At 35.7% G+C, this 13,588-nt stretch overlaps 1 protein-coding gene and 1 pseudogene across 1 annotated transcript; both read right to left on the reverse strand.

Annotated features, from left to right (window-relative positions):
• Positions 1 to 514: 514 nt before the first annotated feature.
• Positions 515 to 5,564, reverse strand: LOC149053324 (uromodulin-like). The gene is made up of 5 exons (XM_089190556.1): positions 5,241 to 5,564; positions 4,802 to 4,951; positions 4,559 to 4,681; positions 3,964 to 4,083; positions 515 to 2,581 (listed from the first exon to the last, which is right to left on the reverse strand). Exons 1-5 carry the CDS (start codon positions 5,551 to 5,553, stop codon positions 2,211 to 2,213), a joined length of 1,077 nt encoding a protein of 358 aa, XP_089046682.1. The 5' UTR covers positions 5,554 to 5,564; the 3' UTR covers positions 515 to 2,210.
• Positions 5,565 to 13,291: 7,727 nt separating this feature from the next.
• Positions 13,292 to 13,588, reverse strand: part of LOC149053325 (zinc finger MYM-type protein 1-like) — a 2,567-nt pseudogene continuing 2,270 nt past the window's right edge.

Here is a 13,588-nt window from a genome sequence, read left to right on the forward strand (position 1 = left end):
GGCGCGAAAGTTTTGATTCTGTGCCCATAAAATTAGCCAAAACCAATTGAATATATCTGGGTCTCTTTACGCAAGTTTTCTTTTTATGGTAAATCGTTCTATTTTCATTGTTTCCTGCTGCTATTTATTATGCATTATTTTACTTTTCTAAAGAATCATTAGACCATGGTGGAATACAAAGGCGCGTTGGATGTGATTAGTAAAACTTTCAAGTAAGTTGGAACTTAATATGAGAACTTGACATTTTTAGTTCGTTATAAACTAGCTTTCCATCTCTTGCTTCAAATCCATCTACATAAAAGGGAAACAATTTGACAGAGAACTGGACCGAAATTGGCGGAGAACTGGATCCAGTTTTCTGATTGACTTCCACTTAGGGCTAAGTGATCACGACCATGTTTTCATGTAATAGGTGTTTTTTTTTTCTTGCCTCTTCTCACGGTGGTTTCTTTTCAAAATCTTAGGCAAGTAGGGTTAAGAGAAATTTAACAAAGGATTAATTCCCAGTGTCCACAAGTAAGGCAGAATATTAAGGATAAATTTGATGATACAAGTTGATTTCCTTGTTAGTTTTATGAGTCATACCGCAGTGTATAATTTGGAATCAGCCAAGCGGGCCTAGTGGGCTACCATCTTTAATATTAGGTCGCACTTTGTAAAGAAAAGGAGTTTGAAAGATGGAGCACCCCTTAAGGTGTTTGAACTTATTTGTACGTTCTAATTTGCGAGAAACTGGGAAGAAGAGACAGGTGATAGATAAATTAAAAGACCACAAAATTCGAAGTTAGTTTTATATAATAATTGTAATATCATTGTTTTCATTAGTTATATCTTGAAATATTGTGAAATATTTAAGACACTCATCCTTATCACAAGTTTTTGTGCTCCATAAGATGTGTTAGTGTAAGGTTTTCTGTTTTTTTTCTTTTTTTTTTCTTTTTCTGTTCCTTACGTTACAATCTTTTTCAATAACTTCATTTTTACTGAATAGTTGTGATGAAAAAAACGGTGAAGGCTACTTTTTCGCGATTGCTATCAAGTAAATTTGAAGAGTCTTTTCACGTGTTCGTGTTGTGAAACTCAGCTGAAAATAGTCCATTTAAGGTAAATGTATTTACAAAGAGGTACACAGTTTCTGTTAAATGACAAGATAACAGACACGATGCCCTTCTATTTGTACCACTAAAGAAGCTGAGCCACAAAGTGACCCAGCTCATATCATTTTCCTTTGAAAAGATAGCCAACGATTTTTCTATATTTTGATATGTTGTCATAAAATCGCCTTGCTTTGCCCCATTTGCTTTTTGTTCAGGTCTCTTCTTGCAAATTAGAGACAAATGAACATCAGATGATTCAAAAGACAAGACAATTTCATAGGATTCTTTGAATAAATTTGCAGGATAAAAAAGGAAAATTTCACAGTGAGAAACTATGATTTCGATTTCAAACTGAAACATTCTTGTGAAAAATTGTTAGTGATGTACTTAAACGGTTTACAAAGTTGTTGGATAATGTGCCCGCGCCTTTAGTTAAATAAGCTGTATAGGGACTCTTTGAAGCCATCGCTTAAAGATCTTTAACTTAGATTTAGAATCAGTCAAATAGGTAAGCGATCCATTACGAATGAATCCTGGTCGATCGGACAAATTTGGCACACGGTTATAACATGCTAAACCATCGAATTTTGCTTACTGTGTGTCTGGGAATTGATTTAACTTTGCAAATTACAGAGCCACAATTATTACGTAAACTTTGTGCAGTGTCACAAGACATCAGATTTTGACTGTCATCACATTTTTTTTTCTACGCCCGTAACCTAAGAGAGTGCCTGCTTGTATTCCACTTACCTATGCTAAAATAACCATGATTGATGATTACAGCAATTGAAAGATGAAAAAAGCGAAAAAAAAAAACATAAATAAAAGGCTCGAAAACCATAATCTTGAGAGTTTGTGTCCTGCATATTTTACTTAAAGATTACTTTGAGGATACTTCGGGCAACTCTCTTCGATGACATAGGCTATCTGATTAGAATTATCATTCTAATGAATTAAATACCTGTTTGCCACCATAGTTAAAATCTACTGTTAAGGTTTGCGATTGAGGAGAAAGATTAACTACGTCACATGTTAAAAAAAAGACTTATACACATGTACCTAGAGAGCGATTTATGAGTCCTCTTGCCACGCAAAGTAATATTTGCTTCACATTTAGTCCGCACCGCAGTAGCGTGAGTTACAAGGTGGCTGTTGAAGTTTGTAGATGAAGTAGGATCCACAGTTTTTTACAACAATAGTTTTTGAGTATTTGCAACCAGTAGAGCGATCATTAAAGCAGACATTCCTGTTGACATTACCATCTTCTACAGTAGGATGAATACCATCCAACCAGCCTGACCAGTCTGTGCCACATCTGTTTGCTGGCACACGAGATGTAGGCATTTTTGTTCCTGCAGCTCCCACAAAACGATACCATCCCCCGGTGAGTTGGTTCTCACACAACACTGGTCCAGATACCGGTGTAACGGAACTGCTCTTTCTATTAGCATCACTCAAGTTTTGATAATCATAACATGGGTCGGCTATTAAATTAAATAAATATTACAAATGTTTGTAGTATTAAAGATAACACTTTTTCGTTGTTGACATTTTTCAAGTCAATCAGTTCGAAAACAACCAGACAGGACTTGTGTTTTACAAGAACAAATTTCATGAGGTAAATTTTAAGAAGAGTTTACTTTGGAAAATGATGATGCACAAAAAAGCTAGAATGAAATGATAGCATTATAAAGAGTTGTGTTTCCTCTTGCTTTAATCGTCCATCAAAGCCTGAGTTGTTTTTACCCCACAGATGAATGCTACCAAATGCATTTAAGACCTAACTGATCCTCAGTTCCCACACTACGATACCAGCTCAGAGGTATTCTGTGGTAACACAATTATTTCTCAGTTTGTAATCTGCCTATTAGCATCCTTCAACTATATATATATATATATTCATAGCACAAATTGGCTTGTTAAAGTCAAACAAGTTTCATTAATCATAACTGTTATTGTTATAAGGGAAACTTTGAACGTTAGAGATTCTTTTAGAGGTTTTTCGAGTTCCCCGGAGAGTGTCATGTCTAAATCATGTAAACGTACGTTTAAGAGTTTTAAATCATTTAAAACATAATCAAAGGTTGATTCGTTTTGTGTAAAAGGGCGCGTAAAATCATGCTTTTTCGATGTGAATTTAGGATGAAAGTCAACTCTGAGCAATTTGCTGTTACATTCAAGGTGGGAAACAAATATAAACTTCATCGCCTTCATGAAAAATTAAACTAACCTTCACAATTAAAACCATCTCCAATAAGCGTAGGATTGCAAGAACAGTTGTATGAGCCTTGGGTATTAGCGCAAGATGCATTTGGATGGCATACGTTCATTTTAACGGCATAAGCCTTGCTGCATTCGTCAACGTCTGAGAGAGAACAACATAAACTTAAATTTTCCATGGGTTTACCGGTGCAATAAACGACAGGTTTTTGACCAATCAGGGCGCTCGTAGTATCTTGATTATTTTATTAAACTAAATGATGAACAATTTTCAACTTTTTCATTCAAATGTATCTTAAGCGTCAACGAAAACGTAGTTCCATGGATAATATCTTACATATCCATCCTGTGCAGAGGGCTTAAAGCCAAATGAGCGATTTTATTTTTATGCTTTTGAGAATCATTGTTGTAGAGTTCATTTAAAAGCAGAAAATCAATGTATCAGTCTCCAAAATTTGTCATTCAAAAGTCAAGAACATTACCTAAGACGTCCCTAACATGAGAAATGGCTGCTTAAATTTAAACGAGTTATGAGTGATCAATTATCTAATTTTCTTGCATTGCGGCTGATTGGTGCGGCGCTGTTGTTTAACGTGTCGATCGTGCAGGACCGTTCTAAATATTGTCGCGAAGAGATTAAATTCACCTGCGCAGTTTTGTCCATTTCCAGTATATCCAGGCTGACATTGACATACATGTGATCCAAGGGTGTTCATGCATGTAGCATTCACGTGACAGAAATGATTTCCTTTACACTCGTCAATATCTGAGAAGAAACCGTAGATGCATTTTGCAATTTAGTTTTGTCACCTCACGATTTGTAATTACTTTAGTCTTTTCAAATAATAAAAATTCTTCCTCCTTTTTGTCTTCAACGTACTGGGCTTTTGAAACGTAAATTTCACAACGTAGATAATATATTTTCTTGACTTTATTTTCTTTATTTTCTTTTTTTTTGTTTCCTTATTTCATGGCTCTAAAAAAACCTGATGTAGATCATGGCAACTCCGTACATAAACATGCATGAGTAATGCAGCTTAAGAAGCAAAACTCAGTGTTGGGAGGATGGTAGTTCCTGCTAAAATTGTGTTATTTAATACTAAGACTTCTCTGATATAGCATGCAAGCTATCATTGGTCTATTATTCACTCACTCGATTGTAGATAGCTAAAATTTACCTCCAGTGTTTTTAGGCGAAAAATAATTAAATATTTTCCTCGGTATGTCTGTAACTATTTTACCTGAGCACAAGTGTCCATCCCCAGTAAATCCTTCTTTGCAGATGCACTTATAAAACCCAACAGTATTGGAGCAGTTTGCATTTTTGTCACAATCGTTATTGCTGCCTTTGCATTCATTGATGTCTTATTGGAAATCAATCGAAAGAAAACACTGAGACAAGGTAAAAACATTTCACAAAAGGCAAGGGCGAAGGTAGACCAAACACTATGTAAAGTAATTCTGTTCTTGATTTACTGACTTACCTCCCAAGCTCATGTCGCAATAAACCAACTTTGAACTTCCGATATTAGCTTGTTCCAACCAGTACTTTTTGCTGATACTTTCTTTACCTTCACTTAGTTTTATCTCTTGGCACGATGACGCTGGTAATTCCGGAATAGATCCTAAAGGGGCTACGATATAGACATGACTCCATTAATAGTTTAAGGGTAATAGAAGTTGCAAAACAGATTAGAGTTGAAGATATATTTGGGCAGGCAAGATAAACATGGAATAATCATGATTAGGAACGGTGAAGCTTAGTTCATATTAATGTAGTATGAAGGGCGAATTTTGCAATAAGACACTGGCCCTGTTTGATAAAAAAAGCAGTCAGAGACTTGCTCTTGGAAAGTGGCGAGTTTTTTCTAAGAACTCATTGAGAAAGGTTTTTATGTAAAATAAACTAAACTGGATGCATACTTCTACCACTAATGCGTCCCATGTAAAAGCGTAAATCATCTGGCTGGAAATTCTCAGGCCTTGCTTCCTTGGTCCGGGTGTTTAATTCACAGGACTTTTCCCCAATTACATAATTGTAGCTTTGACATTTCCTTTCCCTCTCGCAGGCGATAACGCACACATGAGGAGCTGCTACTAGGACCTTCTTAAAGATACATCCTTTGAGAGCCGTACCAGGTATGCTAACTTCTGTCTTGCATTGCTTTTTAGCAGTAACGAAATCCATGAGAAACAAAAAAGACAGGAGAATCTGGAATCTTGAATTCCACATCATTCTGACTGATGCTGAAACTGGAAAGTGTAGATTACTTAGCAAACCAGCAGACAAAAAAATATCACTGCAGATGGACAGACAGACAAGCATATATGAAGCAACGTAAGAATCAATTCTGAATTGAATGTTTCTTAGCAATAAGAAAAGTACAACTTGTTAGATTTACTTAAAATGATTGAAGGCTTTTTTTAATATTTTCCCCGCCCAATTGTTTCCGTAATAAGTGATTACTTTTAATAACGCAGCTTTTTCTCTCGCCAATCTAACAAGAAAAGCAAAAAAATTCGGTACAATTGCAAGGGTCATAGGTTTTTAACAAGTTTTACTCCCCCCAAAGCAAATCCCCACACGATTGGCATAGTATTTTGGTCATGTGATTGGATATGAATGTTGAATGCGACGCTTTCGCTCAACGATTAAACTAAATTAAGAAGAGACACATTGAAGAATTCTCTCTTGGGCAACATTGAAGAAACAAACTGTCCAGAACCTTGCGTTCCGCAGGAAGTCGTGGAAAGATGTATAAAGTCGACAAGAAGAAAAAAATTTAAACTTTTCTCATTCTCTGCCCAAAACTTTAACATTTAAAGGTTTTCTGCTGCATTGCAAACTTAAAATTGTAGATTTGATAAAGACGGTGTTCATCATCAGTTAACACATCCTCTTTGAACAAATTACTTGAAAAAGACGAGGAAAAGCTCACGTTGTGAATCCGTCGACCTAAAAGATCCTTTCACTGTTCGTTAAAGAATTAGAGATATTATGGTAATTCCTACATCCTATCCTATTACATAGCTGCAAGGAATGCAGTTTCGCTGACCTCAGACCTCAGACCTCAGAGGAGGAGGATCATATCATCTTAGTTTTTTCGGAAAATATATATATATATATATATAGATATAGCTCTTTGGCATACAAAGCTTTGCTTTCATGTCCAAATTGAGCACTCTACTAGGATGAGTCATTGCTGTTAGCATTATGCGCGCTCACTAGTTTATCTAGTTTGAGCACTCTGGCATGGCTTAGGTGATCCCACATGTGTGAGATCACTTGGGGTAGCTATATTGACTTACCTCCATCCTAGCATCAGCACTGCACTGATGAGGCCCAGAAGGCCGAAACAGTACTGTCTGCAGTTAGTTATATATATATATATATATATATATATATATATACTTAAACATATGTATAGATATATATATTTTTTATTTTTTATCAGGTATCATTCTATTTCCAAATAATCATTTAAAAATGAAATGTATCATTCTCAGATTTTAACTTGCAAACGTCAAAGGAAACTGGCTTACCTTTTATAGCATGTAGCACGCTTCCTCCAGAGTTTTTAACAAGAAAAAAAAAACGCTCTGAAAACGATACTGTCATCGGCGCTTGTTTCTTGGGAGAGTAGTTGCTGTCACAATAGTCAATATCTCTCATGCTCTTAATAATTAATTTCTTGTTTCTGTCTGTCGTTGAGAATAAAAAAGCACTGTTTGAGTGTAGCAGCCTTAAAAAAGTTGGAATCTATTAATAAATGTTGCGACTTTTCGGAATGGTATGAGTGTCTAAAGCGTAACTTGGGGATAAATAAAACACAGATGATTTTCATAGAATCTTCATCAGCCTTAAGATAAAAAACAACGTTTTAGGAAACCTTACATGATGAAATGAAACGCACGCACTTCGTAAGGCCGAAAAATAACAAAATGGAATCACACTGTTTTGTCCCTGACAACGCAAGCATTTACTAGCGTCAAAAAGAAGTCGTGCTCTCAAAACATGGATGAAAAGAACCCCTGAACGTCTTTAATTAAATTGTGTTTTTTCTTTCATTTATATTGGAAGGTAATACTACATGCATGCTCGCGACATCGTCCAAAATCAAGAACGACTATGCACATCATGACAACTTTGATTTCATGGTTTTGATAAGATAAAAATGACAAAAGTACTGTAACTTTATTATTTTTCCTTTTCTCCTTCCTTTCTATAAATGCTACAAACCGGCTGAGAACGAAAATCAACAACTAAAAGATTTGCCACCGGCCGATTTTCGCCGTGTACTTAAAAGATTTCTTCTGAGATAAGATGTCGAGTCGAACAAAGTAAGAGAAATTTCTTTTCTACAAGCAACCATGTATATTTTTTGTTTATCGTATTAACACAATAGCCCTTTACTGACAAGAAAAGTCAACTTTATTAATAAATGAAAATAGAAGGATCGACAACCTTGATTAAGAATCGTTAAGTGCGTTGACGCACTCGAGATGAAAACATGCGTTGAATCACTACAAAAAGAAACAATGGGCCTAATTTTCAGTATGCAAAATTCACAGTTAATGAATTGGTCCTTCCCGATAGAAGAAATCTTTCAGGTACACGGGAAAAATCGGACTGTGGCAAATCCTCCAACTGTTTATTTTCGTTTGCGTCAAAATCGTCGCCAAGTAGCTTCGTTTCTGTATGCACAGCCTTTGTGCATTGTAACTTGAGTCCGAGATAAGTCCTTCAAAATATTGTTTGAACGTTAGTTCCGTAACCAGAAAATAACAAATGTGAAATTTTGATGGATTAAGGACATTTATTTTTCATTAGTTTGGAGAATGGAAATTTCTAAAACCTCCCTATGAGGCTTTTATTGTAGGACGCCCCGTGGACGCAAATCACAACCGACTGAGAACACCTGTCCAGCTTGAAGATAATTAAGTCCTGAAGATTCCATTTCTCAAAGCAGAAAAGAAGTAAGTTCAGTCAAGCAATTTCAACTTTATCCTCTTACCATCTTGCCCAAAAAATATATTTTTTTAAAATTCAATTTAGTTATCAAAACTTGAGAGAAAAGTTTTGTCGAATCATTTATTCAAAGTGAACCTCATGACTCTGTTCTTGCCGATACTTCAACGCGATCAAATGCTTTTTTAAATGTAGATGTTAGTCTTAATGACTACTCCAGCCCTCTGCACGTGCAGAATAAAGCAAATTCGCGTGCGACGTTTAGCACATTTTTTTTTTTCATTTGATCTCTTTCAAGGCACCGCAAAACCTCAAAACCGTCGAGGGAAATTAGAATCAAAGTGGAATTCGACTTTTCGGAATTCGGTTTCTTGATGTTGTATGTGATAAATTTTGGCCATGTTTTGAAACTGTTAGATTTTGGAAAGCGATATTTCACCGCTATAAATGATTGAAAACAAAAATATTGTGAAACAGCAACTTCCACTCGGCGAGAAAATAAAACGGTGCGCCAAATAGGCCTTCTAAATCTACGCTGATATCAAAGAAACTATTCAGTTTTCGCTCCCTTTCTTAATTCTGTGGCTGTGCGAGTTTACATAAATGGCGTTGACCTGTTTTTTGTTTGTTTGGTTGTTTTTTCCGCAATGACTTTAAGTCAGGTTATAAATTGTCATATTGGTGAATTCTCTTTCGCACAGAATTAAAGAACGAAAAGTGTTCATTCTTTGAGTGTTTTCTAGTGTTTAGTTCAGTGGTTTTTTAAACCGGCTAAAAAGTAGGGAAACAATCAAAAAGAGAAAAAGGGAGGGAAAGAGTAAAAACAAAATCTAATTCAGCCTAATTTAATCCTTTAACTCTTAAGATCTGATTGTTCATTCTCCCCTCTAGTGGCTACACATTTCTGTGTTATATCAAAGTAACAACTTCTACCTGATAAGTTTGAATATTATCATTACTTGTTTGTTGGATAATGTATGGATGTTACAACCAGAAGTTGAGTGTGAACGACCTCTGGGAGTTAAAGGGTTAAGGCCTCGCTAACTTGACATAGCTCAAATAATGGCATTTAACTCCTACATCGATAGATACAATGACACAGATAAAGCACATTAACGGGAAGTGGCTGCGAACACAAATTGACGATATACTCTCTAGTCAATGGTAACTGCACACAAAGCTATGAAATTAGCAGTCACGAGTTCCCATATGAAAAATTTAGAGATGCAACCTTCCTCTCAAAATGTCTAGCTCACTTAATTCTTTATTTTCCCAAGATTGATCATGGTATAAATTCTTCTTAACATTTTTTATGCATTGTAAAGCAGACAGTTTGCTCTTTGGATGGAACATGAAGTTAGCTCATATCATTTTACTTTACTTGACCAGGGTGACGTTCCAGGTATTTTTGGTGCGTCGCACGGAGAACTGCAATTCATGGCCTATGAGGAGCTGAAGAAAGGCTACAGTCAATATTTTGGAACACCAATCATCAAGAAGCTGGTGAAACCTTGACAAACAAGAACATGTGAAGTACTTTGACTCTGATCATATTAATAGCTTAGGGTGTATGATTGAAGTGTTGTCATTTATTGGAAAAAAACAAATAAACAAACAAACAACCAAAAAACTTTACTCTTAACACCTCTTTCCAACAAGGAGGATTGAAAAGAATCAACCCTTTGCCCCTTAAGATTGACTAGCATCTAGCTTCTCCTTATAATATCACTTCTGGATCACACATGGAGGTCATCAGAATAAAGGAAACAATCTGCAACAAAAAAAACTCCTGGTTACTAAAGAAATTCTCCCTGTCAGCACCTTTGAAAATGAACAGAGAGGCTGGACCGAAATTGGCGAAGAACTGATACCAGCTTGTTTGAGGACCGGATCCAGTTTTTGGATTGACTTCCATTTACCGCTGAGTGATTAAGTCCACATTTCCATGAAATAGATATTTCCTTCTTTTTCTGGTCTCCTCTCACGGAAGTTTAGTTTTAAAATCTTAGGGATGAAGGAGTAAGAGGATTTTACAAATGATTCATTGCCAGTGCCTTCAGGTAATGCAGAATGTTAAGGATAAAATTGATGATACAAGGAGATTTGGTAATAAGTTTTACATAATTTAATTTTACATACGCTTTGTAAAGAAAAGGGTCTTAAAAGACGAGTTATCCCCATGAGGTGTTTGAACTTATTTGTACATCCTAGTCTGTGAGAAACTGGGAAGAAGAGACAGGCGATAGATACAATAAGAGGCTACAAAATTCGAAGTTAGTTTTATATAGGTGTCATGACATTGTTTCCGTCAGTTATATGTTCTAATACTCTGAAATTATTGAGATAATTATCCTTATTACAAGTTTTTGTGCTCCATCTGATGTGTTAGTGTAAGTTTTTGCGGTTTTCTTTTTTTTTTTTTTTTTTCTTCCTGAGTTTCGGAAATCCAGCTACGGAGCGCTGTTGAAGATATTCAGAGATCGTATTCTATGTGAAATGTCTACGTTCATTGTTGGTTTTACTGTATTTTGTATTTTTTTTAGAGTAACGCCAGCGTGTACATTCACATTCGTGGTGTACGAAAACATTATTCGCTTCCTTCTTACAAACAGATGACATCGACAGGATGAATAATGCAATCTAGCGATGGAAGACGAAGGGCAAAATTCCCGCTCGTGGTTTTATTTGTAGGCTTTATTCAGCAACAGTTTTGACTGTTTCCAGACATGGAAAAAAAGTAATTAATAAAATTAGTAACCTCTTTCACTAGCGGAATATGACTATGAATTTGTCTTAGAGCATTTTATACACAACAATGCAAGAGGTAGCCATTACTATTCTTAGCTCCTAAAGATGACAATAATTTCTCCTATGGTTCTTTTACTGATTAAAAAACTTTGTCCCACCCCCCCTCTATGGATAGCAAATTAATGAACGTCCCTTGGCACTAAAAGAGGCAGAAACTACCAGAGATACCTTTTTTAAACGGTTGTGAATATATGAAACTGCGGATAAAGACGTGAATATAAAAGCGATTTTCGCAGTAGTGAACACTACCTAAGCAATAGTGAAAAAAAGGCCTGAAAACAAATTCAGGCCTGTACAGGATTTGAACTCAAGACCTCTGCGTTACCGATGCAGTGCTCTACCAACTGAGCTAACAAGCCATCTGGAAGCTGGTCAGTGATACCTTTTTTTTTTTGTTATTACTGTTTACTTAATTATAATTGACAATTTAATTCAAACATTTTAAAGAAAGGGGTCTTAACATTACTAACATTATTGTTATTCTAACATTAATTTTAATCAAGAAAAAATGTTCAATGTTAAATGAATTGTGACAATTGTAAAAAAAAATTTCCTCTCTTTGTTCCTTACGTTACAGTCTTTTTAAATAACTTTCTTCATTTGTTATTGAATCGTTGTGACGTGAAGTTAAAAACAATTTCGATTGATTGCTCTGTGTTTTACTTCACTGGGTTCCGGTTTCATGCATTTTCCCGAACATTTTCTTTTTGTTGTTGTTATTTTTTCCTGGTTTTCTATATTAAGTCAACTAAAAAAATGGTAAGAGCTACTCTTTCGCGACGGCTATTAAGTGAATTTGAAGAGTCTTTCACAAAACCTTTCATCAGATGAAGGTACCGAGAACCTACTCTGGCCCATGGACTACACTGCCCGTAACATTTAGTAACATTTAGTCTCGTGTTCATGTTATGAAACAGCTGAAAATAGTCCATGCAAGTCAAATGTACTTATGAGATACACAGTTTTTGTTGAATTAACGATTGTCATTAACGATGCCCTTCTATTTACACCACTCAAGAAGCTGAGCCACAAAGTGACCCAGCTCATATCATTTCCCTTTGAAAAGACCACCAACGATTTTTCTATATTTTGAAACATTGTTAATAAATTTGCCCTGCTTTGCCCCATATGCATTGTGTTTAGGCCTCTTCTTTTAAATTAGAGACAAATGAATATCAAATAATTGGAAGACTAGTCTTAGAATATTGAAATATCAGGCAGAGGCCTTCTGGGGTGGTGTGGGCATTCTTTCCTGTGCTCATTATTTTTCATAGGATTCCTTGGATGTTTTTGCAGGATAAAAAAAAAAGAAAAGGAAAATTTCATAGTGAGGAGAGGTGATTTTGATTTCAAAACTAGCATTTCTATGAAAAATTGTTGGTGATGTACTTGTGCGGTGTAGAAAGTTGTTTACAACACCTAACAACTTACCTATACTACTCTAAGTCTTATTTTCAGTACATGGCAGCTTCGAATATTTTTCTTTTTGCGTGTTTCTGTTGTAGGCAAACATTAAACTTAGAAAATCAGGTCAACTTTTAAAAGCTACATGCAGTTTTTAAACGTAATCGTACACATGCAAGTAGCACTCGCCCTACGTGTTCATACAGTTTGTTTAGCCTTTGAAAATTTATTCGTGCAGATTTCTCCCAAACTGCACTCGAAACGCATGATTACCTGTACAATTTGCTGCAAAAACTTATTTTAACGAATTTCATTTTGAATGAATGAAGTGCCTGCGCACTTAATTGAATAAGCTGTATAGGGTCAATTTGAAGCCATAGCGTAAAGAGCTTTTAACTTAGATTCAAAATCAGTCTGTAAGAGATCCACTACGATTCGGACGCATTTGACACACACGGTTACGACAGGCTGAACCGTTGAATTTTGCTTACTGTGTGTCTGGAAATCAGTTCAACGTTTGAAAATACTGAGTCACAATTATTACGTTAACTTTGTGTAGTTTCATAGCACATCATATTTTGACTGTCTCTACTTTTTTTTTTCTACGCCTATATCGTAAGATAGCGCCTGCATGTATTCTGCCAACCTAAGCTAAAATAACCAAAAATACAAAAAAAGATACACAATTAAAAGGCTCGAAAACCATAAGCTTGAAATTTTGTCTTGCAGATTTTACTTGAAGATTACCTTGAAGATCCTTCTCCTGTCTTCGATGATAGGCCAAGCCCATGGGCGTACGGGCATTTTTTTGCCAGGGGGGGCGGTGAACCATTTGCCCAAAAATTTCTCACAAGTTGCCCAAATTTTTACGAAACAGTCGAAAGGAAACGAGGGTCATACGATGCACTAACAATGGCCTACATATGAAATGAAATATTCTTACCTATGAATCTATCATATGAGCTCAAAAAACACTTTAAAACTTAAAAGAAATAACTGTCTCTGCCATTTCGACGACCGAAGATATCAATGATACGATCCATGTCATTGTTGACTACAGAGTTGGCATACGCCCTTTCAACGTTGATAA

The sequence above is a fragment of the Pocillopora damicornis genome, chromosome 1 (assembly GCF_964200805.1).
Source record: "Pocillopora damicornis chromosome 1, jaPocDami1.2, whole genome shotgun sequence".
Lineage (NCBI taxonomy): Eukaryota > Metazoa > Cnidaria > Anthozoa > Scleractinia > Pocilloporidae > Pocillopora > Pocillopora damicornis.

Coding starts and splice junctions, on each gene's coding strand:
- LOC149053324 (XM_089190556.1), bottom strand. CDS start 5,553: ATGATGTGGAATTCAAGATTCCAGATTCTCCTGTCTTTTTTGTTTCTC. Junction 4,084..4,558: donor GGATGGACACTTGTGCTCAG/GTAAAATAGTTA, acceptor GTTTCTTCTCAG/ATATTGACGAGTGTAAAGGA. Junction 2,582..3,963: donor AAATGGACAAAACTGCGCAG/GTGAATTTAATC, acceptor TTAATTTAATAG/CCGACCCATGTTATGATTAT.